General features: G+C 36.5%; 4 protein-coding genes and 2 non-coding genes across 10 annotated transcripts in view; 4 read left to right on the top strand and 2 right to left on the bottom strand.

Moving 5' to 3' along the window:
* The first annotated feature begins 1,550 nt into the window (after positions 1 to 1,550).
* On the top strand, positions 1,551 to 6,013 carry tpt1 (tumor protein, translationally-controlled 1). The gene is made up of 6 exons (XM_056271751.1): positions 1,551 to 1,688; positions 3,706 to 3,779; positions 4,066 to 4,253; positions 4,569 to 4,674; positions 5,044 to 5,160; positions 5,547 to 6,013. Exons 1-6 carry the CDS (start codon positions 1,661 to 1,663, stop codon positions 5,547 to 5,549), a joined length of 516 nt encoding a protein of 171 aa, XP_056127726.1. The 5' UTR covers positions 1,551 to 1,660; the 3' UTR covers positions 5,550 to 6,013.
* Positions 3,841 to 3,908, top strand: LOC130105711 (small nucleolar RNA SNORD58). The gene has a single exon (XR_008809654.1). It is a non-coding gene; the product is annotated as a small nucleolar RNA SNORD58 (small nucleolar RNA).
* On the top strand, positions 5,246 to 5,380 carry LOC130105712 (small nucleolar RNA SNORA31). Its single transcript, XR_008809655.1, has one exon. It is a non-coding gene; the product is annotated as a small nucleolar RNA SNORA31 (small nucleolar RNA).
* Positions 6,014 to 8,585: 2,572 nt separating the features above from the next.
* gtf2f2a (general transcription factor IIF, polypeptide 2a) lies at positions 8,586 to 15,143 on the bottom strand. Of its 3 annotated transcripts, XM_056271748.1 has the most exons (9): positions 14,963 to 15,143; positions 14,716 to 14,789; positions 14,600 to 14,618; positions 14,152 to 14,296; positions 10,215 to 10,262; positions 9,810 to 9,891; positions 9,518 to 9,617; positions 9,290 to 9,433; positions 8,586 to 9,108 (listed from the first exon to the last, which is right to left on the bottom strand). In XM_056271748.1, the coding sequence occupies exons 1-9, from the start codon at positions 15,026 to 15,028 to the stop codon at positions 8,989 to 8,991; spliced, it is 798 nt and encodes a 265-aa protein (XP_056127723.1). In that variant the 5' UTR covers positions 15,029 to 15,143; the 3' UTR covers positions 8,586 to 8,988. The 3 variants fall into 3 exon arrangements, with proteins under 3 accessions (XP_056127723.1, XP_056127724.1, XP_056127725.1); XM_056271749.1 differs by lacking the exon at positions 14,600 to 14,618 and having other exon boundaries at positions 14,697 to 14,789; XM_056271750.1 differs by lacking the exon at positions 10,215 to 10,262.
* Positions 15,144 to 16,115: 972 nt separating this feature from the next.
* On the bottom strand, positions 16,116 to 19,632 carry gpalpp1 (GPALPP motifs containing 1). Of its 3 annotated transcripts, none has more exons than XM_056271834.1 (8): positions 19,424 to 19,632; positions 19,069 to 19,198; positions 18,663 to 18,797; positions 18,423 to 18,557; positions 18,020 to 18,278; positions 17,466 to 17,630; positions 17,180 to 17,281; positions 16,116 to 16,517 (listed from the first exon to the last, which is right to left on the bottom strand). In XM_056271834.1, exons 1-8 carry the CDS (start codon positions 19,506 to 19,508, stop codon positions 16,299 to 16,301), a joined length of 1,230 nt encoding a protein of 409 aa, XP_056127809.1. In that variant the 5' UTR covers positions 19,509 to 19,632; the 3' UTR covers positions 16,116 to 16,298. The 3 variants fall into 3 exon arrangements, with proteins under 3 accessions (XP_056127809.1, XP_056127810.1, XP_056127811.1); XM_056271835.1 differs by having other exon boundaries at positions 18,020 to 18,275; XM_056271836.1 differs by having other exon boundaries at positions 18,663 to 18,791; positions 19,424 to 19,631.
* Positions 19,633 to 19,861: 229 nt separating this feature from the next.
* Positions 19,862 to 27,524, top strand: part of pibf1 (progesterone immunomodulatory binding factor 1) — a 58,438-nt gene continuing 50,775 nt past the window's right edge. Inside the window, exons 1-8 of the mRNA XM_056271822.1 lie at positions 19,862 to 20,345; positions 20,467 to 20,567; positions 22,204 to 22,402; positions 22,521 to 22,640; positions 24,742 to 24,875; positions 25,399 to 25,507; positions 25,912 to 26,093; positions 26,376 to 26,501. Coding sequence (XP_056127797.1) covers positions 20,097 to 20,345; positions 20,467 to 20,567; positions 22,204 to 22,402; positions 22,521 to 22,640; positions 24,742 to 24,875; positions 25,399 to 25,507; positions 25,912 to 26,093; positions 26,376 to 26,501 — 1,220 coding nt within the window. The 5' untranslated portion in view covers positions 19,862 to 20,096. The remainder of the gene's footprint in view (positions 20,346 to 20,466; positions 20,568 to 22,203; positions 22,403 to 22,520; positions 22,641 to 24,741; positions 24,876 to 25,398; positions 25,508 to 25,911; positions 26,094 to 26,375; positions 26,502 to 27,524) is intronic.

Genomic DNA, 27,524 nt, shown 5'->3' with positions numbered 1-27,524 from the left:
CGGCCAATACCCCCTCTTACTAAAGATACAGAAAAGATCAATTAAATTTTACAATCACTTAAAATCAGTTAACCCCCAGACATATCATCACAAAGCCCTAAAATGAGCTGAAACCAGAAAAGAGTCCTCTCAGACAGCTGGTCCTGGGGCTCTCTGCAGTAACAAGTCCCCAACAGCCTCAGGACAGCAACGCCAACTCAAGCAGACCAAACCAAATTATCAACAAGCAGAAAGAAAAATATATTGAATACTGGAAAGAAACGACCAAAACACAAAGTAAATTACAATGTTATCTGACCCTAAAAAGAGAATTCACACGGGCAAATTACCTGAGTACAATAAAATGTCCTAAACTAAGAAAAATGTTGATAACATACAGACTGAGTGAACACAGCCTGGCCATAGAGACGGGTCGGCACAGACAGAGCTGGCTCCCACAAGAGGAGAGACTCTGCTCCCAGTGTGACAGGGGACAGGTAGAGACAGAGCTGCACTTAACCTCATGCCCCAAATATAATACACTAAGACAAAAACACTTTGCAAACATTTCCCAAATATTCCTGAATTCGAATCCATATCAGACACACAGAAACTCCCTTATTTACTGGGAGAAATGCCCAAATGTGAAATAATTGCTGCAAAATATATCTCCTCATATGTTTGTATATGTCAATGGCTTTGGCAATATTGTGCTATTTTACACATTCATGCCAATAAAGCTCATTTGAATTGAATTCAATTGAATTCAATTGAATGTTGAATTGAATGTTTTTGTTTTTTGCTTGTGTTGCTTGTGTTTGTTTTTTACATAGATGATTTCTAAATCCTTTAATTTTATTTATTAATCTTTGTTTATTTTATTATTATTGTTTTTATGTTATCAGTATTATTATTTTGTGTACTAAATGTTCTAAATCATTTTCTATGTTGTTTTGATGCTTTGGTAATACAAAATGTTTTTTTTTTTTTTTTTTTTTTTTTGTCATGCCAATAAAGCTTTCTGAATTGAATTGAAATTGAAAGAAAAATAAATAAATAAGAAATGCCTGGTATATTTCTTAATACACTGCCAGTTTTTCATGTTAGAATTTAGTGCATATAGCCTCCATAGCAAAAATGTCCAAAAATTCTGTAGCAAAAAAGTTCCACTCAAACCTAGTGAAATGATATACGATTCATAACTGTGATCAAATAAAAATAATAATAACTAATATAATATAATATAAACTTTACATCAGACAGTATAATATTGTATCTAATACTACTGAGACATACAGTACAAGGCAGGGGGACATGACCATGGAAGAAGTATAATGATGATGGAAAAGTAACCTGCGATGAATGATCCAGATGCCTATGTCACATAGGCTATGTCTTGGCTGCTGTTTTAACACTATAACAATTTGTGTATTTCTCTGGAATTGTAATTTTCCAATATCTAAAAAAGTTATACCGTTCAGTGGGAACCAATGAGAGAAGAGTTTAGGAAACTCTCAATACCTGTGGAGTGAGTTCATGTTAAACCGTTAGAGGGCGCCAGTGTTTCTCAGCGCATATATAAGATGCTCAATCCACGCGACGGCCTTTTTCAGCTGAGTCTGCGATCAGGTCACAGCCAGCGCTGTTTGCCTCCTGACACCCTCAAACACAATCCGACAAAATGATCATCTACAAGGACATCATCACCGGTAAGAATTGCGTCTAACACAACGTTGGATTCCGAAATGATACGATTTTACCTATATTTTTGGCGTCAAATGTTGTTGAATTGTGTTAAAGGGCCGGTCTTTCCCGGCTCATCGCGGCCTAACTTTGTTGAATGCAGTTAGCTTAGTGGCTAACAAAGCTGTAAACTATATAGACGTTCGCTTCATTGCTGCGGTTTTAAATGTTACTCTTTTGTTTACCTTACCATTGCGAATTAATTTTACTCAAACTATTTCAGGGAATAAACGTGTTTGGTTATATTTAAACAAGTTTGTCGATAAGTGTTAGCAGCTGAGTTAAAACGCCGGTCGGCCAGTTTGGTGCCTGGTAGAAGTTGTGATGTTAGTGTTTTAATACTCATACTCATCTAAATCACTGTTTGTTTTGGAAACCAATATCTCTAGTGAATTTGATTTTAACGACGGAAACGGCTCATTTTGAAAATAATTTAGGCTTTTTTTTTTCGTTTTCACAGCCCATTATGAGATGATGAAATGAGCGCTAAACAGGGCGTGTTACTAGTCCAGGCCAGTTCACTTTAACGTTACTCGTCACTCTTCTGAGGGCCTTTAAATGGAAAGTTCTTTCATTTTTGAGAATTATCGACCTTTTCTTAAACGCCATGACGGTTTGCTCAATTATGGGTGAGTAACATCCGTTGAACTCCAAACAGTCAGATGCTAACAATAAACCTGTTTAAAGGGTCGACGCATGGGTGTAATAAGCGATTGCAAAAACTGGGTTACGTTACAATAAGGCGACATTCTTGTCACCCCTCAACCGTCGAACACCATAAGGAGATTTAAATAAATTAACGTTACTTTTAGAAGATCATGAATTGCCCCAAAAGTTCAAACCAGTCTTTCCGCAGCAACATTGCGGCCGTGTCAATTATTTCTAATGTTAAGTCTGTTATATATCGTACATTGCGTCAAGGAAAATGTTCCGTCATCTGGAACATTGATAAAAGTGTTTTCTGTCATCTTGACCGAAAACAAATATTGTATCTCTGCTTTGGAAACATTCCAGTAAAGCAAGCTGTTTGAGATTGGATGTGAAAATGGGTAGCGAACTAACTTTACGCTTTAACCTCTGGTACTGTTAGCGTGTCGTTTAAAAATGAACGATTATTTTTCAAAGAAATGATTGTACTATATTTTAGTTGGATGTTTATTTAGTATTTTGTAATTTTATGGGATTATTTGGTACTAAATTATATTTATGCTGTAGTTAATCAATTTATTGTCTTTTTGAGCATTAACCTGAAAGACGTTTCCAACTTAAATGTCATACATTTTGAATGCTTTGGCGCACAGACTGTTTGGTCTCTTTTTAAAGATGACAGGCACATTATTGCTGAAGTGAAAAAAGAGAGATGAAAGTTTAAAGAGGTGAGCTTGGAAAAAAAGCTATACAATTTTTACACTTTTTATAATTAAAAATGCACAAATTATGAAATGTATATTTTCCAAAACACGCTTTACTCTAAAACTGATAAACAAAGCCATAGATTTGAGGTTTAAGCTTTTAGTAGCATTTTGTTTGGCCGCAGTACAAAATGTTTCCAAAAGATGAAATTTGCCTCCCATTCATTTTCAATACTTTTTATTATTATTATTATACCGGACTGTTTAACCTTTTCGAATCATCCATGTTTTTTTGTTCACATAGCAAGTGCCAAAACCTTCACTAAGTTTCATACCATTCCGATGAAGTAAATTCTAAAAAATAAATACATTTTGCTCTAAATTGACAGAACAGCAGCAGAGGGTTAAAGCATTAGTGTGAAAAACCAGGCAGAACTTTATGCATAAAGTGAGAGATTCTTAGTGCATTCCAGTGAATATTCATGGGAGTTAATTAAATTGGACCACAAGAGTGCAATAGGCTATCTGTTTTGTCTTTCACTTAGTGACAGTGGAAAAGAGAAATAAAATAATCAGAAGTAACTAAACACATTGGACTGATAATTTAACTTTTCTTTGTTTTCTTTCACAGGGGACGAGATGTTCTCTGACATCTACAAAATCAAAGAGTCTGAGAATGGAATGATGATTGAAGTGGAGGGAAAGGTATGCAGGTTCATTTGAACCAAACAGCTTTTTAAAATTGAGTGACAGCCCTCCCATGGATGTACAATGATGACAACTTAGGACACCTTTGAAGGTTATGACCTATGAAACCACCATATTCTGAGTACGATCTCTGATGGGCTATAGCAAAATAAAAATAATTGTGCGTCCCAAATTGAGTCAGTAACTTTTTCTAATCAGTTCTGCAGATATTAGCATTGGTTGTACAATTCCCAATCAATATGTTGATGTGATCAGCTACAGGCATTGACTCATGTTTTTGCAGATGATCAGCAGGGCGGAGGGAGACATAGACGATGCACTGATTGGTGGCAATGCGTCAGCAGAAGTTCAGGATGAGGGCTGTGAGAGTGCCACTGTCAGCGGTGTGGATATTGTTCTGAACCACAAGCTTCAGGAGACCTCCTTTGACAAGAAGTCTTACACAGCCCACATCAAGGACTACATGAAGGCGTAAGTTTAATGTTATGAGGCATGTTTTTCCTGGCAACAGGCTTGGTGTACTGTAAATATCATGTTTCGCATTTTCCTGGTATTTGTTTTTGCATCATTGACAGCTCAGAGTCTTGCATTGTGGCCACCTGGGTTTTAAAATATTGAGATGCAAAATTAAAGGTCCCTGCGCTTTCTGCCTGCCCAGTGAGTGGCATGTAAGATTGAATTGGGGTCTACAGAATTGATTTGAAACCACTGTGCTTGGCAGTTTGTGAAGCTAAATGAAACTTAAATATTTCAGTAATATTAGCTTTTCCCCCCCCATTGTGACAGAGTGAAAGCCAAGCTACAGGAACTTTCACCTGACAGGGTAGACCCCTTCATGGCGAACGCACCGGCTGAGGTCAAGAAAATTCTAGGCAATATCAAAAACTATCAGGTAGGCTGCAGTAACTTCTGATTTTGCTGAATTTATATAAACTACCGTTTAAAAGTTTGTGGTTGGTGAGATTCTTTTAGTGTTTTTGAAAAATCTTTAATCAAAATCAGTAATGTCATTTGCTTGTTACATTATAATTATAAATAGCTTTTTAATGTATTTTAAAGTGTTTATTCCTGTGCTGGCAAAGCTGAATTGCGCATCATTAGGGTTAGGGTTAGCTTTAACTCCGCATCAAGTTAAAAACAGCATAGCACAAAATAATCACATGTATGCTCTTTACACATGCGTCAGTGGGGATCCCAGTTCTATTGTCTTGGGTTACGAAACTCCTTTGTGGTCTGCTAACTGATTTTCTCAATCGTACAGTTTTTCACTGGCGAATCCATGAACCCGGACGGTATAATTGGTCTCCTTGACTTCCGTGAGGATGGAGTCACACCATTCATGCTCTTTTTCAAGGATGGTCTGGAGATTGAGAAATGCGTAAGTTTCTGAAGTCATTTTAATGTCTTTTTTACATTAAGTGTTATGTTTCTTTTGCTATATATGAAGTTCTCGAATTATTGCGTAGCATCCACTGATAGGCCTGTTGCCATAATCGGTGGTGTCTGGGCTTGCACAAGGATGCAATAGTAATTTTCCTCATGATGCCTGGCCATCATCTGAATGGTGGCTGGAAAGGATTAAATTGAGGAGGATAGAATAATTGCATTAGCATGAAGATCTGAAGATTAAAAAAAAACTTATTGCGTGATGGGGTGTGCTTGGATTTTTATTTTTATTTTTTTGCTAGTGCTGAAGTGTTTGGGTCTTGACGGTATTAACCTGAAACAAAATTGATCCTTTTGTGTTTCTCTTTCTCACCATAGTAAACTTCCCAAATATCTTCAAGTTACCCCTCCAACTCTGGCTTCTGCTTGGTGGATTGGACCCATGGATTAAACCAGTCATTCCCCCTCATTCTTTCCATCAGGACCAGAGGCTCTTTTAACATTACGAGGCCGCCGTTTTCGTTTCTTGATTGGCTTACGTCCGTCCATGGCGAGAAGACGTGAACTATCCATTCAAAGGAAATTAAAAACAGGACTTTTAGCAAGCCAAACCGCAATGTGAAAAGATTGTGGTAAAGAAACTGAGTAATTTGGGGGTTCTCTTTTATTTCTTTATCATGGAGGTGAAGTTGACTTGCTGGCTTCTCATTTGCTGTGCATGTCAGCTTCTAGTTTCAGCAGATGTACAGTTGTAATTTTCCCCGCGTTCCCATTGATTCACAGGATTGTATAGGATTTCTTGGCACCATTATTGAATAAAATCAAGCTGCTGGCTAATTAAAGTTTTTGCTTGTTGATTCTGCCTAACTTGTCTTGCAAATTTAATCACAACCTGTTTTTTTTTTTATCCAATTAGCTTTTGCTCAACTGCCATTGATCAAAAAACAATGGGTAAAGGAGAGAAAGCTTTTGAGATAAGTTGGAAGCTCTACAGAGGTGCAAAAAAAATTTACTATACGAAGCACCAAGAATAAAACTTGATTGAGGGCAGTGGGCTAAATGAATATATAGAAGTATATATTAGTTTTTTTTTAAATCCAATTCCCTTTTCTCAAAATAATTGTTAAACCAAGATTAACTAAAAATGAAGTGATGCTCTTAAAGTTTTTGACTTATTCTCGTTATTTCAATGCAAAGAAAAAAAATCGATACTGGGGAGAAAACATTATTTAAATGGCATGTTTGGGCATTTGTTCCCTATACAATGAACAGCTGCATCTATTCTTGATAATGTGTATCTTATGCAGAAGTTGTAGCCTCAATAGTTAGAAGAAATGTTAATGTAGGCTTAATTCAGGATAAATGGGACGTTTCCCCAGTCATCTCAATGGCAAAGTGTCCCAGTTTACCCTGAATTCACCCTAAAGACCTTAATGTGTGAAGGGGACAAATATAGTATATTTGTACAGGATTTAGTGAGGATCAAGCCTCAACAAAATACAAGAAAAGGTCCTTAACACATCAAAATGTGGACTGTTGATGTCTGTGCTACTAAATAAAAGCAAAGCAAGCATTGATCAACTCCACTACAGAAAATTCCTCAAATATCCTGTAATTTATCTGGTGGGAAAGAAGCATTTGTTTTAGTACTTAAATTCTTCTTTATAATGCTGCCTTGGATATTACTAATCTTACATTTCTGCTCAATCTCCAAAATAAAGTTAAACATGCCACAATTATAAATTAAAACAAGTTATGCTAAATGACAGCTAGTGATAAAAGTGAATTGGTCAGTAAAATGGCTTTTCTATATGCGTATTGGAAACACAAATGCTTGCTTTTTTGAAGAGGGGTGTGTTTTACGTCTACAAGCAATGAGGTGAATTGTGCTCAAAGCCCTTGATAAACATATGAAAGAGTCTTTAGCATCAGTAAAGAGACCGCTAAACACTACTGTTATTCACCCCCTCTCCGCCCAGAAATCGGCTGATCTTTAACTTTAGACATACTACTAGTACTAACTATACTTTGCAACTATATGTGAGCTAACTCTCATTAGGATTTTATACTTTTGGGTTAGTTGGTAGGGTTAGTAGAATAAGTTGACGTAGTTGCAAAGTTACTTAGTAGAATGTCTGTCGGGGACCATGGAAATGAAGTAAGCAGACAGTCTACTAATACTCCAATGAGAGTCAGTTGACATGTAGCTGCAAAATCATGAGTTTAAAGTGGAACATCGGAGTAGTTACCCTATAGATTTTGTGTCTGTAACCTCACCTAGGAAAATTGTGTGTGTAAAAGTATATTAGCTGGTGTGCTCAATATAATTGTCCATTGTAATGGAGTTCATTAATGAATTCACTTTAAGATCCTTGGGTCTTGTGGCTGCTAAGAAAGCCCAAATAATGACCTTGTTCTTGGTAATAAGCAGCTTTGTTTCTTGATGCCTTATCACTCCTTTCATGACCACAATGACATAAATTTTGCTTTCAAAATGCTCACACTTATCAACAAATCAAATTAAATGTATTTCTAATTCCCATGACAGAAATTCTCCAGTATATAGGGATCATGTAGAAACCTTATGGTTCAGTTGCACTCAGTGATTTGCTGAGGATAAAGGACATTAACATTATTCTAATATATTATGAAATCACCACAATTGAGTTGAAACAAAGTAGTGCTGGGCAGTGTGACCTAAAATCTCATCACATTTGTATTTTTATTTAAGATTCTGGCGATTTCACAATACATCACTGTATTTTTTTTTCTTTTCATGACTGGACCTTTATAGTTTATAGTGGCTTATTTTACTGTTAGGAGTACATAGAATATAAAACAGGATTTTCAAATACAAATTTACTTAAAAAAATTGTGGTAATAAAACAAAAAATTTTGTTAATCTTTTAAAATGTTATCAAATGACATTCATTTTTTCATAGCAATTTTACAGTTTAAATTAAAACTTGTATGATATTCCCTATTAGTTTAAGTACATTCTACTGTGCAATAGTAATATGTTTCTTTCATCATTTCGTCAAGTTAGACCAAATGTTTATTTTTGAGTGTTCTAATGAAGAACTTTCATGACCACAGATTTTGAGCATATGCTGTTTTCAAAATGCTCACACTTTGTTATTAGCAAATCAAACCTATTTGATTAAATATATTTTAAATTCCCATGACAGAAATTCTCCAGTATAGTGGTATACATTGTAAGGATCATGAAGAACTCACAAGCAGGTTCATTTGCACTCTGTGATTAGCTGAGGATAAAAGGACATTAACATTATTCTAATATATTATGAAATCACAATTAAATATAAATTATTAAATACTTTGATTATTTAACATTTATCCCAGTCATGCTGTGTGAATCATAAAAAATGTCTCACAATGTGTGCAGAGATACAACATGGAAAAACGTTTTTTGTACAAAAACCTTTATTTCAAGAAATTAAAGTGAAATACTATATAAAATAAGTGGTTCAATCAGAAAACTAAATCTGAATAAAACAACTGTTTACAATTAATCGATCAATACGTTTTCTTAAAAAAACGTCAACATCTACTTTTTATACACAACAAGTGATGAGGATTGGAAGTTCTTTTCATCTCTGAAGATCTGAACTGAATAGTTATATTTCTAGTTTCTCAAGGGAATTCCTCAATCTAACAAGCATAATAAAACTGCTTAGCATTGTAAAATGCCACAGGTTTCTGATACACCTTTAAAAAGAACAAAAATTATCCTTAAAAAAATTGGGGACGTTTGTTTTTCAGGTTTTCAGAACCACAAAGAGTCCAATGGTGAAAATGGTCAGTCACTCTTCTCTTCGCTCTGGTAGTGTCTGTACTCCGGTTTGAGCTCCCAGGTGTTCTTGTGGGTGCCTTTGACATTGTATATGCCAATGTCCCGAAGAATCTCCTTCAAATAAGTCTAGAGAATGAAAAAAGGGAGTTTTTATAGCTAGCCTTGTAGCATTCACTATCATTCAAAAGCTTGGGGTCAGTAAGAATAAAGTAGAGCAAAGTAATGTTTTGAAAGAAATTGTTACTTTTAATCAGCAAGGATGCTTTAAATTGGTGTTAAACATTCGTGTATATATAGTGTAACTCACCACAGGCTGTTTTGTGATGTCCACCAGATCCTTAATGTTATAATACTGATGCTTTTCAAAGGCGGAGAACAGCATGTCCAGCACCTGATGTTTATCTGCACGTGCCCTCTTCCCTTCTTCTTTCTTCCTCTTTTCATAATTCAGCTGAGAAAAACAGGAACAAAGAGAGAGTGCTTCAACAATCAATTGTATAATACTTACAATACATGACACAAAAGCTTGACCTACATTATAGGCGTGATTAGCCACAGGTTTGTAGTTGGTGGTAACGGCTTTGTCGAGCTGTTGAGAGAACCTGAGCGGTTTAGACAACTCCTCCATCTGCAGTCTGCAACAAAACACAACATTGACCGTGTTGAAACATTTAAAGCGGTGGACAACATAACTACAGCACATGCTTTAATAAACAAAATGTTATTGTGCATTTGTTACGGTTATAGTTATCATTCTTGGAGTGAACTGGCCTCAATAGCAGCTCAACAGGTTTTGTAACAGAGCTAGTGTGCATATATGAACATACTTCTTCAGCCTCATGTAGTTTTCACTGACGGCCGGTCTGCATTCAGCTCTCTGCACCACCAATCCTTCCAGTGCAATTTTATCTTTGTGAGAGAAGAGACATTAATACTCAGTGGCAGTTGTATCGAAGCAATCTCTGCTGCAACACACAGCCTATTACTGCTCAGTCATTACATCAGCAGAGAGACGCAACAGTAAGTTCTGTACAGTCTCTCATCCAGGCAGTGAAAATTTCAATACACCAATTCAATACTTTAAATTAGGTCATACAAAGGAATAATTTATAATTGCTGTTTTGTTGGATGATTGTCAAGTCAAAGGCCATCAGACCATTATAAACAGAACAAGGCCTGACTAGGTCCTTCTTGGACCTCCACTCAAGCAGGGGGCGACGGTGAGCACTCACCTGGGCCTGTACCTGTACCTGAGCCGCTGGCCTCGGCATCTGACTGCCCTACAAGAGGGATGGCAACATGAGAACGAGGGGGGGTACATGCCAAAGTAATCACGGCAGGCCAAGCCTCACGCCAGCTTCTTACACAGCAGTCAGCGAAAGCAAACGCACAAATAGACAAACCAACAAGCCACACAGAACCTCTGATCAATCAGAAACCAATGAGGAAATTGATCCAAATTAATAAAAAAAAAACCCCAAAAAACACACACAACAGGTCCCTACCCTGTCTTCAGTGCTGTGTAGATTTATATCTATGACAATATTAGAATAGTCCTAAACAGTACATTTTAGGGGTGTGACGATAGATGTGAATTGGGTTCACTAGAATGAGATGACATTTTAAAGCTGCTGTCCGTAACTTTTTTGGGTTAAAAATTATCCAAAATAATAATAATAAAAAAAAACATAACCAGCCAGTGTTCAAAAATATCTGCTTGCTTTTGCCCGATTCAAAACGGTTAGCTTGTAATAATGATTTTAATTCCAGTGGTACTGGTGGATTTCCGCGGGAAATTCGAGCATGTCTTTGCGTCATTACGTCACATCTGTACACATAAAGAAGGCGTCCCGGCTAGTCGGCTATATTGTGTGAGGATGTTGGAGGTGGACATTTTTAGCCTTTTCTCACAGCATTAAATAATTAAACTTATGGCGGATCCAGAAAGGTTCAAACGACAATCACCAGTGACAACTGGACATTCACCACTTGTAAAACCCCAAATAATTCGGACTTCGGAGTGGGTAACGTTAGAGAAAAAAGAGACTGCAACTGGCCCACGCGAAAACAAGGATAAACATCGGTTCAAAACGGACGCAGAGACGGCTTTTTTTCTTTTAGGACAGGTAAGACATTTCAATAGTTCAATCGTGTAACAGTAGCACACTTGTTCGCTTAATTCACACAGTTACGGAGTTTCCTGTCTTTATTCGTTTAGCTATTATGGTAAATATTTTGAGCTAGCTATGAGAGGGAGCAATTCACCTCTACTCCAAGCAAACCAAACCGGCCTCCTCCGAAATTATATATAGTTTTAATTATGCATCGGATTACAGATACGTGTTTTTTTTTCTTTTCTTTTTTCTCAAAGAAAACCAGTAAAGAAACATTAATTTATTGGTATGACAATTAGAAATTAGACTGCACAGAAATAGAAACTGAACTACAGGGTAATCATAATACACATTAAATGTAGTCACAATGCTGATGTTGATAATTTGAGAACAAAGTATAATTTGAAAGGTTTGACGCGATCGTTATATTTAATCAGCACGATTTACTGCAAGGCTTTCCCCCCTTAGTTGATGTGGATGTTACTTACTTGTTCAGATGACATTTTCCGATGAAAATTCGTATGTTGTCATGGTCATACTGTAGGCCTACTTCCAAAAGTAGAATGTGTGATTCTGAATGCCAGTTTCCACATCGGCGCGGTGACTGACAGACTCGCAGTCTCAAAACATTGTGTTCATCTGCGCTGTTTCATGCCAATGTGCAACTCACGCAAAGTTAATAATTCCGCGAATAACTGCAATTACAGATTTCAAACAGAGATGGCGACAAAGAGGAAAAATGCCGGACTGCAGCTTTAACATTATAAGGAATCTTCAGTGATGCATTATATGCCTGGAAAAAATGTTTTTTATTCGACTGAAAGTCATAAAATCCACAAATATGCAGGTGCATTTTGAAATGTTTTCACTAATTTAGGGCTGTCACCAATGATTATTTTGGCAATCGAGATTTTTTCTTGGTGGTAATATAAATAGACCTAAGTGAACAATAGTCTTTAAAACGACTTAAATACATAATAACAATGAGGCAATAATTGGTTCAAGTAAAGTATCAAAAGCAAGTATTTACGATAGAAATGCAGTAATTTCTTGAGCAAAAACATGTTCAAAACATGTAAACTCTGAGAAAAGGTTTAAACCTTTATTTTGAAAAATCACGATGAACAACAATTTATATATTTAGAAACATACTGATGTATTCTCCTGTGTTGGCACAGGTTTAAGAATGATTTAGCCTACGTTACAAATCTGGTGAAATGGTGCGCACTGCATTCCCAGATGAACGTTATAAGCAACCCAAACTCACAACATATGCAGAGATGGAGTTTGTAACCAAACTGCTGAGACGCGCTACACGCATCTAAATAATAACAGTGAAACACTTCGCTTGAAACACAAAGTGCACCAGACTTTATGCATTCCCAAATGCACGTTATTAACCCAAACAAACAGCACATGCAGAGACTGAGTTCGAGTGGAGCAGCATTTACTGAATGGAGCCGTTCTAAAACACATATGTACATATTAAAGCACTGCGCTTCACTCAGAAACCCACAGCGCATTTATTTATTTAATTGTCATATGCAGTAAAAGACAGAACAATGTAAGCACTGTAAAAGGTTTTGCCACAAACTCAAACCCCATCATGCTGATATTGCGAGACAGCTTTTCACCTCGACAAGAAATACATCGCCACATTTTAATATCGTGGTACGAGATCTCGTTTCTCGTCACACCCCTAGTACATTTACAGTTGAGCTAGAAATTAAAAAAATTAAACTGATCTCATTCATCCCTGAAAAAACAAATTTTTTAAGAAATAGTCCCAGGTAGAGAAGTGAAGCGACCAGGCAATTTGGCACTCAAGCACATTAGAACAACTAAAGAAATCATCCGATTCAAAACTTGCAATATAGAAAAAAAAAGTGAATTAGGATGGCAACTAGTCGCTCATGCACACACACAACACCCAAGCTATACACAAAACAAATCAACGTTAATCAAAGAAAAAAGGCAATGAGTAGATTTGGCTTCCAAAACCAGCGATATTTAAAGGCCCATTCTAACATCTTCTACCATCAAAACACACACATACGTGATTGAGAGGCAAAGGTCAGCAACTGCAAAAGCTTAAGAGACCAGATGGAAGCTATTACAACCTAATTTCTGATTCATCTCACAGAACAGACAGAGTAGAGAAAGTAATTGCAAAGAACTGGAGGAAGAGAGAGTATGAGGCAACTGAAGTATGTACAAGATATCCCAGAGATTGCACAACATGACTTACCGAATAAACTGTTTGAAAGCAAAAGTTCAGTTAACAAAAAACAGTCATACTATAATACTTTCATTAATAAGTAATTAACAACCATTATATAATTATTAACATGTCTTTGTGCACAAATATTTAAAAAAGTATCAGAGAACTTTTTAGGTGCAGCGGTTCTGATTTTACATTGGACATAAAATTGTGTACTAAAGTACAAAAATATATTTTATCATTAAAATAAATGCAAACATAAAAACGTAAAGATGTAAATATAATACTAAATAAAAATAATGATAACATAATTTGTCAATAACTTTAATTATTGAGTCATCAATAAAAATAATATCACTATGCATTACTGAAAATGGTAATCTGATTTACCCATTTACTTTATTTATATTTGTTGTGCTTAAATTTTACAATATAACACTAATGTAATACATGAGCATTCTCATCAATTAATGACAAATGGTGTACCTTTAAATGCACATCATTTTAAACGCATTTGTTTCAGTTTTTCTGATTTCACAGATAGGGCTTAGATTAAACCAGGATTAGGCTTTAGTTCAATTATGGCATTTAAGTAGCTTTTACAAATGTCACTTAGAAAAAAACAACAACATTACTGGTGTGCATCTTGAGACAAAACAATGGCACTGACATATTTTAATATATATCAGTGAAAGTTGCTTTCAGTGAAAACAGTTCAAACATGGATTTTAGTCTGAGACTAAGCTTAAACCTTGTCTGTGAAACCAGGGGTAAGAATTTTGAATTTGAGATTCAGCACAGTAATTCACAGCACTGTAAGATCCTGGTTCTCACCTGAAGAGTTTTCAGTAAAAACAGCCAGAGTCTGTCCACCGACGGTCTGCAGAGTGAATGGATGCTCTCTAGGGGCTCGTACCATAGAAGGCTTCTCCCCAATGGTGTCTATGGTGGTCAGCTCCTCATTGAGTGTGAATGATACCTGTCAATCAATCAGAAAAACACTGATTCCACACAAACAAACAAACCCATATATAAAAGAATCAGGCCTGGTTTCACAGACAGGGCGAAACCAGGATTAGGCCTTAGTTCAATGAGGGCATTTAAATAGCTTTTATAAACATTACGGGTCTTGAAACAAAACAATGGCACTGACATATTTTAAGATATATCAGTGCAAGTTACTTTCAGTAAAAACAGCTCAAACATACATTTTATTCTGAGACTGTAACGTTAATCCTTATCTGTGAAACCGGGGGTTAATGTTTAAAGACCTGCTACTTACCTCCGCTTTGCCTTGATTCCTGTACGAACAAGAACAATTATGTGAATACAAATGTTAAATGTTTAATATAAACGTTGTGTTTGTAGTCCTCAATAACATGACGTTTTGTTACATACTTGCAAATTCGGAGCTTTCCAACTTCACCTCTCCCTGTTGCTTTGGCCCATTGATGTGACAAATACTTTGGGACCTTTAAGAGGTTTAAACACCAACAATGGCGTTAAAACAATGTAATATCGCACTGCAACGCACAAATCACATTGCAATCGTGGTATCTGTAGATGCTAAAACCATGTTAATAAAACCTGACACATTAGCTGTAGGTTAGCAGTTCATCATCGACTGTTTAAAAAAAACACTTACTTTGACCAGCCATACACCAGTGTTTTGTTTTGCTCCAGTCAGATCCACCTCTCCTTTGTCTGACATGATTGTTAATAGTTTAAAACTGTATATTCTAATTATTTCATGTGGATTTAATAGACCTCTTCCACGCTATACGCACTTTAGCTAGTACATCACCAACAACAGATTCGGTTGTACGGTGGCCAGATAGGACAAAAAACGGAAGCACTACTACACAGATCTCAGTTAGTTAGGCTGCCACCTAATGGCTGCCACATAGTTGCATTTTCTATTTGTTAGGTTGACCAGTTATAGATTTAAAGGAGATTTTCGACATCGCTTTGTCATTTTATTTAGTCAAATGCAGTAAATGCAACTGACTTATAGTTAATGAACATGTTTTTGAGAATAACTTTTTCAAAGGAAATTTCGTACCTTACTTTTACAATATCATAATAACAGACAACAAACAATTCAGATAAGTCTGTATAGGCCTACTTATAATTGACTTATATCCTTTGTCTTCATAGGGAAATTTTTAGGAAAGCATTAAAAAAAAGTAAAATATTACAAGGTAAAAAAACAAACAAACATTTTTTAGGATCTTTATGATTCTTTGCATCGCAACAACTATATATGAATGGTGATCGTCATTACTGTAATATAATAATATTGTAATGTTACAGTAAAAATGCAATGGTTTTAAATGGTAAATGGTTTTAAATCTGCATACATTAAACGCAGTACAACAAAAACTACAGTGACAAATTTTTACAATTACATTTTTGCATTCAGTAATGAGAATGATTCTTTTTTTGCATTGTCACAATAGTTTGGGGTGAAAACTGTTAAATAATGAGACAAAAATAATGACAATACAAAAAGTTTTAATGGTCTAAGGTAGTCATCATTTCCTTTAAGCAAAATATAAAATCTTTCTTTCTTTTTAATTTTGGGGTGAAATATGACCTGAACTCGACATATTCTAAACATATATGAAAATACACGCTGGTGAACAATACTTACTATTACCAATATTCAGTAAAATGATAGGGTGTTAGGATGGGATATCACTGAATATGAACACCAATACTAAAGCACTCATTACTTTTTAATAAAAAAGGTGGCCTAAAAACTTTTATAAGCCACAAATCAAATATTTTTTGTTCAATCAAATCAAATACTTACAATTAAACATTGGTGAAAAAAAAGCGAATTGAGGAGTAAAAGTCAGCCCTCCAAATTTTTACATATAATTATCAACGTGGTTCATAATGTTTTGATGATGATGTTTCGAGGATTCCAAATCAGTACAGCGTCTTTGATAAGATCAGATAAATGCATTTGATGTCCCTCATAGGAACATGCGGTCTTTGCTGTGTGAAAAGCGGGTGTTGAGCTCTTGTGACTTCTTGAGCAAAGCTTTTTTCTGAGCCTCATCAAAGCGATTGACTTGGAGGTCCATGTCTCTGTCGAAGGGTCTTCTCTCCACAGGCTTGTCAGCATCCTCCTCAGCTTTTCTCTTCATCTTCTTAGTGTGCAGACTGATGAGAGATTCACCACGCTTGGACTCCTAAAAAGAGATGGGCAATTGAAACAATTTTTTTTTTTACATTCAAGCAGTAACAATTGCATCTGGCAAACTAAAGGTGTAGTCCATTCAAAAGGCCCATTAGAGTGAGCTGCTCAAACATAGGACCAAGAGCCAGTGTTACTTTTGTGTCATTTAGATTATTACGTTTTTTTGAATTCGTTTTAATTTTGATCTTGTTTTATTTTGGTTAAAGTTTTAGTAATTTAAAAAAAAAAAATATGTCTATAGTTTTTTTATTAATCTTTATTTCAGTTTTAGTGTATACATACATGCATACATATACATGTATACACACAATTAATAATACTTTTATTATTTTTCAACTATTTAGCAATAAAAAAAAATAAAAAAAAATGATCAAGATTAATTTCCCCCCTTAATAACTAGTGTTTTGATTGAAGTTTTGGAATCCCAAAATGGATAGTGGTTAATTTACCTATCTGTTATTAATATACTATTTATAATAAATAAATTAATACACACATAATGATTTTTATACTGTGCAAACGGTATATTCAATTCCCTAACCCTAAACCTACCCATCACAGAAAACTCTTAACGTAGGGTATACCTGAACGAACACACACACACACACACACACTTTGTAATTTATGCTGCATTTAACTAAAAAAAAATCGTACATTATATTTTGAAACTTTTTCAGCCATCTCAAGCTCTTTCTGAGGCAGACGTGGTCCATCATCCTTGGCAGATTCACCTTTTTCCTTAGCCTCTTGTCGCTCCTAAGAAAGACAAACAAGAAGGGAATTTTCAAACAATCCCTGAAATCCCTCTTTTCCAAAACCCAATGTAAAAAAACTGGTTTCATCTGTAAAATTTAAATCACAAATTATATCATTGGTAAATCCACAGTGAGTCTCCATAACAATTTCCACATTTCACATTTGAACTCAATCTTTAACTCACCCTAGCTTTTCGCTCACGTTCAGCGGGAGTGTCAGTCCAGATTGAGCGGTCTTTGTTTTCAGGGCCTGATCTTTTCTTAAAGGTCCGTGCTTCCAAGCCCACATGCTGCAACTCAGGAGGCAACTCTGTCATCCAGCTCTCTCTGGAAACCACCTCTGGGCCAGTCTAACAACAGAAGAGTCACAGATTTTATTGATGTTGTATGAAGTATAGCATAATTATTTCTGTCTTTCACTGTTGTTCAATCATATTTAAATAGAGGATATATACAAAATAAAAACTAAAACTAAAATAAACATCAAATTAAACCCAAATAGTAATATTAAAAATAAAATAAAAAGACATAAAATCATGTAACAAAAATACAAAAAAAGTACTAAAATCTAAATGAAAACTGAAATTATAAAACTAATAACTAATTCAAAATATTACTAAAATAGTATATAAATAACACTGACTACTACTACTAATAAATATCATGATTATTATTATTATACATATATTCAGCTGTACTAGTTGAATTAATGGGAAAAAACTACATAAAATGCACTTACATCCACTCCTGTAAGTTTGTCTTTCATTTTTTGAGCTCTTCTTTCAAAGTCCAATGCCACAGAGTCCTGGGACGGTCCTTTTGATGGCATGGGTCCAATGACATAATCATCATCTTCTTCACTGCTTGACAATTCTGGAGTATAACCTGGTGGTAGCGCTGGTCCTAAAAATCCACTGGCATCTTCTTTTTCCCCCTTTTCATCTTCATCTTGTCTTTTAAAGCCTGGAGGCAGAGCAGGTCCTACCGCAGGTGGCCTGCTGGAAAAGCCAAAAAACAAAAATGAATTCAATCAACATTTACATTTGGATGTAAAATTAGAATAAATAACAGTGTGTGATCCTACCAACTCTACACAGCAAAATGTGAAGATTTGTCTTCTATGTTTGTTTAATTCCTGTTACCGTTCAGGAGATTTGTCTTGCTTTCGACATTCTGAGGGTAGAGCTGGTCCTGAAAGCCCCCTGGTATCGTCTTTTGCACCATCTTCATCTTGTTTTTTGAATCCTGGAGGGAGTGCAGGTCCTAGTAAAGGTGGCCTGGAGATGCAAAATGTATTTCATCCAAGACTTAGATTGAGATGCTGAAATTGCTATGTAAATGACTATGTGTGGTACTATTAAGTATTATTTTATGTTTATTACTCTTCTGGTGACTTTTCTCGCTTTTGATATCCTGGGGGAAGTGCTGGACCAAAGAAACCATCATCATCCTCCTCCTCCTCCTCCTTCTCCTCAGTTTGCTTTATATCCATCTCAGCTTTCATGATGTCTCTGTTGCTGTTAAAGAATCACACATGAAAAAGTGAGAGCAAATTATTTTTTCCTGAAAGACAATGATGACAAATTAACTAATTTGCCTGACAAATTAACTAATAGTCAGATTTTTCAAAACAGTTTATTGAAACTTTAGACAAAATATGAAAGAAAATCTATTTTATTTTATATTTTGTATCATATTTTATACATCCGGTTAAGGCCCATTTAGTATCCACACTTGAGAAAGAACATTTCTGTATCATACTTTATAAGTACAAAACAAGTATCATACTTTAAAGAAGACCGGTTCCCAGATGATGAGTATTTGGCTCTCTTGAACACGACCTCCTCTTGATCACTGTCCTCACATGAACTTGAGGACTCTGAAGCTTTATACAGTGGAGGCAAGGCTGGACCTATGACTGGAGACAATATTTATTATTTATAGTGTAATTATTTGCACTCAGATCTACACTAAAGAATTAAATGACCTAACCGTTTTTGCTAAAGAAAATTGACAGGAGGGGAAAAAACACCTAAAAGCTGCCAGCCTTGTTGTGCATTTGCAAAATTAAAAAAAAAAGAATTGCAGTCCACAAAGCAGCTAACGTTAACATACTAAAACCGACGTGCATGTGTAAACATACTTGCGTCTTCTCCATCTGAATCATCATTTTGGCTATTTCCCATCGACGGTGGCAAAGCTGGTCCAGTTACGTTTTGATTAGACATAGCAAAATTATCGTGCTAGAAAAGCAATAAAAACAGACATTTATTTGTTCACAAAACCAGAAATGTGCTACGACAGAATGAACACATTCCCTTTTTCCTGTTTTGAATTTGGGGTGAATTTCAAAATAAGAGTTCTGTTCAGGCGGAATCCTATAGGTGGCGCGTTATTTTATATCACAAGCGTTTTCTAAAAAGACGCTCTTTAACGCAATCTTCACTTCTCTTCTCTGTTGTCATCCGTTGTTGTTTCTATGGGCGGCGGGACGCTTAAACAGTCGGTATGATAAATAATCATAAAATACTTTTCCCAACTTCCACATAACGTTACATTTTCACGTTGTTGTGGTTTTCTTGTCATGAGGCTACGGAAGTCAGGTAACTTAGTTAACCTAAAAATAACCGAACTGTCATCGCTTAACTTAGTGAATAGCGTCTTATCTGTTAATTCTTTCCTTGAGCTTCTGAGCCCGTCCTGGCGCTTGACTACTAACAATCCACATTTCCCAGATTTAAAACCAGCTTTGAGGAACATTCTTCTTTTCTGACACGACAAGTCGGTAAGGACGCGTTGACTGGATCTTTGTCGATATGCCTCCAAAGAAGCCGAAGGGCGCAACGGCAAACATCTCCAGCTCCATCGAGTCTGAGGACATCAGTCTGGAGACAACAGTCCCCACAGAGGACATATCGTCTTCGGATGAGAAAGATGGCGCAGGGAAGGTCACAAAACAGCTTCTAGAAAGAAAAGAGCTGCTTCATAACCTTCAAAAACTGAAGATAGATCTGTCACAGAAAAATCTGCTCATAGACAATCTCAAAGTGGACCACCTTACCAAAGTAATGGTTGATTAATAGAGAAACTGATGTTTACATTAAATTGAAAAGCAGTTTGAAGAATAGTTAACGCTTGTTTGTTTGCCTGTGAGTGTTAACATGATTATTTTCACATTCATTTTAGATAGAAGAGCTGGAGGAAAGGCTGAACGATGCTCTCCATCAAAAACAGGTGCTCGCTCTGCGTCTGGACAGCCAGCTCAAACTCCAGCAGGATGAAAACAGGTGCATTTACATACAGTTAAGAAAAAGATCAACATATCAGTCGTCGTATTGGTATTGGCTGATAAATGTGAAATATTTAAGCCAGCAGCCATATCACCCTGTACCCCAAGACCGGTTGCCCACTGAAGCTAAGCAGGGTTGAGTCTGGTCAGTACCAGGATAGGAGACCTCCTGGGAAAACCAGGTTGCTGCTGGAAGGGGTGTTAGTGAGGCCAGCAGGGGGTGCTCACCCTGTGGTCTGTGTGGGTCCTAACGCCCCAGTATAGTGACGGGGACACTATACTGTCATAAGAGCACCGTCCTTCAGATGAGACGTTAAACCGAGGTCCTGACTCTCTGTGGTCATTAAAAATCCCATGGCACTTCTCATAAAGAGTAGGGGTGTAACCCCAGTGTCCTGGCCAAATTCCATCCAATGGCCCGTGCCAATCATGGCCTCCTAATTATCCCCTTCCACTGAACTGGCTCTATCACTCTCTCTCCTCTCCAACTATAGCTGGTGTGTGGTGAGCGCACTGGGGTTGTCGTTGTTCTGTGGCTGCCGTTGCATCATCAAAGTGGATGCTGCACACTGGTGGTGGTTGAGGAGAGACCCCCTGATATGATTGTAAAGCACTTTGGGTGTACAGAAGTATATGAAAGCACTATATAAATGCCTCATTCATTCATTCATTCATTCAATCATAAGCCGATAAATTATAGCCACTTCTTCTAGTCATGTCTAGTTGGGCTATTTATTGTTAAGCACACATAAAATGAAATGTTTATATGTTAAATGTTTAACTTTTACAGATTTTTTTTTCTGATTTTTGGAAATTCAGCCATTATTTAAAGACAAAACATCAAAGAAAAAAATCTATGATGATTGAGAAATGTACAAATAAACATTTCTTAAAAGCCTATTGTATCACACATCATCAACATTTTAACACAATTTAAAAATATGTATGGATAATTACATAAATCTAAGTTGCTACAGTCAGGTAAATGTACATCTTGAAATATTAATAACAATATAAAAACATTTCTTTAGTTTTCTTTTTAAAAATCATTAAAGACTTCACAGTAAAAAACTTGTGTACCACAACCTTAAGGTGGGTTTTTTAAGAATTATACTAAAAGGCCTTTTTACTTGCTAAAAAAGAATGAACTCTCAGAGGGCAGGTCTTTCAGCAAAGTTTTGATCAGGTTAGTCATTTAGAGGCCTTAGAATCATATCAAATATGATACAGTTGGCTTTATAGGGTTGAATGAGGGTGATTATGCGCAACAAACTTCCATATTCTGTAAAACAGGTCGCATCACTTCCGGTTCAGGTCTTTTGTAAGTGCTTCCTTAAATATACTCTAGAGCTGTCTTACACAAGAAACGTTCAAAGAAGCAAGAAAAGATGAGCATAACCAATGTCCGTATGCAGATTGATATCTAAAAAAAAAGATTCTTCTCACTAACATTTAGATATTAAAATCAAATAAAACAGCAACAATAAAAGAACTAGCTAGGTTAGCTGATTATCTCTTCGCCATCAGTTGCCGTTAACACTTTCTCCGACAAGCAGATGCAATGAGACCTGTTTTCCTCTTTGTTCATGTGACGTTGGTTCAGCATAAAGCCTATTTGGCTTCTGCTTATGCAGGAAGCAGCAAGCCCTGAGGAAGCAGGAGATGGACACCATCATGCTCAGACAGAAGCAGCTGGAAGAGACGAACCATCAGCTGTGTGATCGAGCAGGTGACCTCCGCAGGAGCCTGAGGGACCTGGAGCTGTCTGAGGAGAAGTACATTGAGCTGAAGGAACTGACTGAGGACAAACTCACCATCCCTGAATATGTGGCGGTGAGCACGGAGTTGGAAATGAAGATTTTCAGATATATTTATTGGTGCTGTTGGTTCCTCCCACTAACAAACAGTGATTTAAAAGCTATACTGTAAGTGTGTGTGTTTCTTCATATAGATTCGGTTCTATGAGGTCGTGAACCCTCTGAGGGCTCTTGCGACTGAGCTGCAGGTGAAAAAGGCTAACCTGACCGAGGATCTGGACAGTCACCGCAACCAAATTAGATCACTAATGGAGGTGTGGAAAATTATTCTTTTCCTTTTTGGATACCATTTTTACTACGGTCTTCAAAGTCAAAATGAAATCTATCTATTTTCTAAATGCAAGATATAGATCTTATTGTGAGCGAATCATCCATGCATACGTTTCATTCGGTAAAAAGGGCAAAACTCTTTAGAACACATGATGCATTCAAGACTTGCAAGTAAACGCCCACTGCTATGATTTGGTAAAAGTTTTGCATATTAAAATAAGTAAGTACTTGGAGTTGCCACAGTCATAATAGACAAAGGATGATTTACGGTGTTTTGTGTAAACGGAATCATAAATGAATGTACCATTGTTTGTCACACGGTCGTGTGACCCCATAAAGGCCGAAGCACAACTATTCAGTTTGACTGCGGCGCTACAGTATAAATACTATCAAACGATCTGTAACAGACAAAGCAGCGGTGAAACATGAAAACTGAAAAACACTGTTACTCACACTTGTGCAGGGCTCTGAACTGGTTCAAGGAATGAAAACAAAAACTGGAATTTTAACAGGGACATAAACAAAAATGAAGTCAAGTTTAAACGTTCTGAACAGAAACGCTTGTTTGAAATGACCATTAATCGGTCAATAACGTTATTTTATCGTTCTGTTTAAGATTTTAATTTGGCAGTCAACCAATTATGAATTCAAATAGTACGGCCTATCTATGCAAATGTGACCAACGTGAGGGAAATGACCTCGCTCAGTTGTCAAATCATCCTATGTAGGTCGCATTAGCTGTTGGATCGCAGAGTTTATCCGATATGTTACCATGGCAGGTGATATCCAGCTGATATCCGTTGGTATGTTTTGAAACCAATTGCAGGTTAGTGTAGAACCGCTACTATATTCAGGAAATTGTATTAAAATTTTTTTTTTTTAATGATTAAACACCTTGTTGTCAAAGTTAGTATTGTGGCTTTATGTGTATGGTTAGACACTTGCGTGTGTTGTTATATTATTAAAATCTTTCCAAAATCAAGCTCGAATTGAGTTACAAGGTTTTTCACCAGCGAATGTCAGAGATCTGTGTTTTGTCCGTCGTTAGAATGGTCACATCCGAGGCAGTGTGTCGGTGTCGCATTAAGTTTTTATCAACTTACAGGTTATAAAGGTTATTGTAGCTATGTGGGCGCTCAGTTTTTACGGTTGTTTACTATATTTGGCAAAAAGCTTGTGTCATAAATGTAAGTTGACAAAAGTGTAAAAAGGAACGACGACAGAGAAGAGAGAGAGAGTTATTTTACGTTATTAAAGTATTTAAATGTTCGGCGGTTCCCGCCTCCTTCTTCCCATAACATCTAACTGCGATACACTATTGTTCCTACATAACAGTTTACTTTGTAGGCTATGTGTTCTTTTGTCTTTGGGTCATGATATTTCTCACAGATTGCTGCTCGTTCTAAATCAGATACAGATAAATTGGCACAATAAAGATTATATTTATATATGAATGCATTATAGAGAGCGATTGCGTGTGAATTAATTTTCTCTACTAATAGTGAAGCTGTGGGTTTTAGTTACTAAGAAATATATGTGCTAGAACTTTTCAGTTTCTAAGCTATTTTATTGAAAAATCACAGAACAGTGTTGACAATATATTACTGCCCTACTGAATGTTTCTGTGTGTGCGCGATTTGCACGTGCTGTGTGTGCGTTACAGTGCAGAGGCGCATTAGTTTAGCTCGGCGATTAACTTGCATGGACAATAAGCTGTTTAAAACGTGAATTTACCCAATCAATTTGAGCATCCAGATGGTATATTCAAACATATCTTGTGAAGTGCTCTTGGAGTATGCATTTATTTGTCATTTTAACTGTTGGAAACAGAGTGTAAAACGTGGACATTCTCATTCTGTTGCGCGGACGTGGACATTCTCATTCTCATTCATTCTCTGTAGGTTATGATCAGCGACTAGTCGACATCAAATTAAATCTTACAGCGTCTTGGCAGAGCATTGCAGTCGACTAGTCTGTGCAACTCCTACCTCTTATATGTCAAAAGATCAAAGAAAATGTGATTTCTCAATTCATGACCCCAATTCCAGACAGCTGTGAAATAATTTTTTCTCATATCCCAACCAGAGTTATGAGGAAGAGAGGAGAGCACGCTCCGAACTGGAGATCCGCTGTCAGAGACTCACGCTAGAACTTGCTGACAGCAAGCAGCTTATTCAGGAAGGAGACTACAAACGAGAGAACTATGATAAAATCAAACGGTGAGTGCTATGTCCTGCATTGTCTTTTGAAGTCCACATTCAGCTCAGCCAGAAATGTTTCTTGAGCAACAAATCAGCACTCTAAGATGATTACTGAAGGATCATGTGACATTGAAGACTGGAGTAATGATGCTGAAAATTCAGCTTTACCATCACAGGAATAAATTATATTTTAAAATAAATTAAAATAGAAAACAGTTATTTTAAATTGTAATAATATTTCACAATATTACTGTTTTTACTGTATTTTCGATAAAAAAATGAAGCCGTGATGAGCGTAAGAGACTTCTTTCAAAAACATTTTTTTTAAAAATCGTACTGATCTCAAACGGTGGTTTACTTCCTTTAAATGTCCAGCCTTAGCTGCAATCTAACAAAACAAAGATATTTTAGTTGGGAGTCAACATTATGGGCAACATTATAGTTGACTGACTACCGGTAGTATAAAAGTTTCATTATGTATGAATTGTTAAAATTCAGTCCTTTAAATACGGTGGTTGTGTCTGCATATTTTGGTCGACAGAGAGAGAGATGAGAATGAAACTGAGGTGAGAGAGTTGAGGAAGAAGTTAGAAATACTGGACCTCACACACACTGCCCTGACCAAAGAGAGGAATGAGCTACATAAAGAGGTAATGTGGGATGAACACACACATAAGATTACTAACAGATCGGCATGCCAGTTAGGTCAATTAATTAATTGGCTGATTGTTTAAATTATAGACATCTGACACTGACAGTCTTGTTAATGGATAATAAACAATTTTCAGTTTGTTTTCTTTTTGGGGAAATTATATATAAAGAGCAAGGTACAATACCCATATATATTTGAATACAACGTATTTGAAAACAACAAATGTGCATTATCCATTAACAAGTTTACACATTTTGTAACCAGCACACTTCTGCAAACTAGCAAAGCGGGCAACTTATCAGCTGATGTCTATAATCTCAACCTATAAATCTGTTTATCATAAAGGTTTTTCTTCTGTTGCTTACGTTTCCTTTTTCTCGACACCTTTTTTTTCATCCACAGGTAGCTACTCTGCAGCAGTCTGTAACATTGATGCAGAAGGACAAGGAATATCTAAATAAGCAGAACATGGAGCTTAATGTGCGCTGTGCTCATCAAGAAGACCGTCTGGACAGACTGCAGACCCAGCTTGAGGACACAAAGAAGGCCAGGGAAGATGCCTATGAAAAATATGTTGCTTCTAGGTATGTGTGATAAATAATGTACAACAGATGGTGCTTCCTACCTACATTTTTTCAATTTATTCAGTTCAGTTGTATGAACAATATAGAATTGGCCTGTAGTAAGAAGGTTGCGTAATATGAAGAAATGGGCCAGGTCCGGTCTGGTATCAGGTATTACGTAACCTTTCGAGAATCTTAATATACTTGGATTTACAGCAGAAATCCAAGGTCCATTCTTCTCATTTCTTTATAATGTATTGTCATTATAATGTAACAGTTGTACTGTTTGCATCCCTCCACTAGAGATCACTATAAGACAGAGTATGAAAACAAACTGCGTGATGAACTGGAGCGCATTCGAATGAAGACCAGTCATGAGATCGAGAGCCTGCAGAGGGCATCTAAAGAGATGTATGAGAGAGAGAACAGGTGAGAGCAAGCCTTCATGTCTCAGATTGGACAAATCCTATTCTTTCTATCCTTGTTTACCATGGAATATCTGGGAATGTGAGGGAATTTTAAAATGTGAAATCTCTATAAAATTTCAGAATCAGAAATAATAAATTATTAAATTATTTTTAAAAAATCCTTGTCCAGTAATAACGAATGACTGGAAATTCATATGTTAAAAAGTCTGAATACTGTGTTTTATGTTTTATAATCTGAACATTTGCATCAAGTTAAAGAAATGAAGAAAATCAGTTACTTAGGATGGGATGTAATCTTTGAAACTGCTGCCTAATAGTGAACATTTGGTCTTCTCACAGCTACGGCTCACATGTAAAGCTCAGTGTCCTTAAAATGCAACTAGATGCTGGATCCTATATGGATTTAGTGGGCTTTTACAGTGCTGAATCTTATTTTCTAATAGGGCTGCGCGATTATGGCAAGAAACGTATTACAAACACAAATGGACAAATAGATACAACAGAACAAAAATACAAATTAAATAAACAGGGCTACAGCAGTATCCTACTAGCCTGGGTTTCTCCATACTGCCTTGCGCAATTTTATTCACGCTGCTAGGTAGTCTGGATACAATGGACCAAATTTTCGCCTCATCTAGGGAACCAATCACAGAACGGGGAGGGAGCAGCAAGACGATGACGACGTCTATGCGACACACCGAAGCAGTTTGTTTATACCTATGGATCCAATATGGCAGCAGACGCGAAGTTACCTTTTGATGCAGCCTTACGGCCGTTTCACACCGCAAGCGTGAGCGGCACTTGAGCAGCGCGTCAGCGTAACTACATCGCCGTGCGAGAGTATTCACACTGGAAGCGTTTGTACAGTGTCACAGCAGCAGCTCCAAAGATAGACTACTATAAGCGAGCAATTCTTTACAAAGACAACTATACATTTGTTTTTAGAAGTTGGTCATTTATAACATTGATAGTCTTGAAAGTCTGTAATGGGGAGGTGTACAACATTCGCATGTAAATGTTAAAC

This window comes from Rhinichthys klamathensis, unplaced genomic scaffold, assembly GCF_029890125.1.
Source record: "Rhinichthys klamathensis goyatoka isolate OS25496 unplaced genomic scaffold, OSU_Roscu_1.1 h1tg000325l_1, whole genome shotgun sequence".
Taxonomy (NCBI): Eukaryota; Metazoa; Chordata; class Actinopteri; order Cypriniformes; family Leuciscidae; genus Rhinichthys; species Rhinichthys klamathensis.
This window is presented reverse-complemented; position numbering and strand designations above follow the sequence as displayed.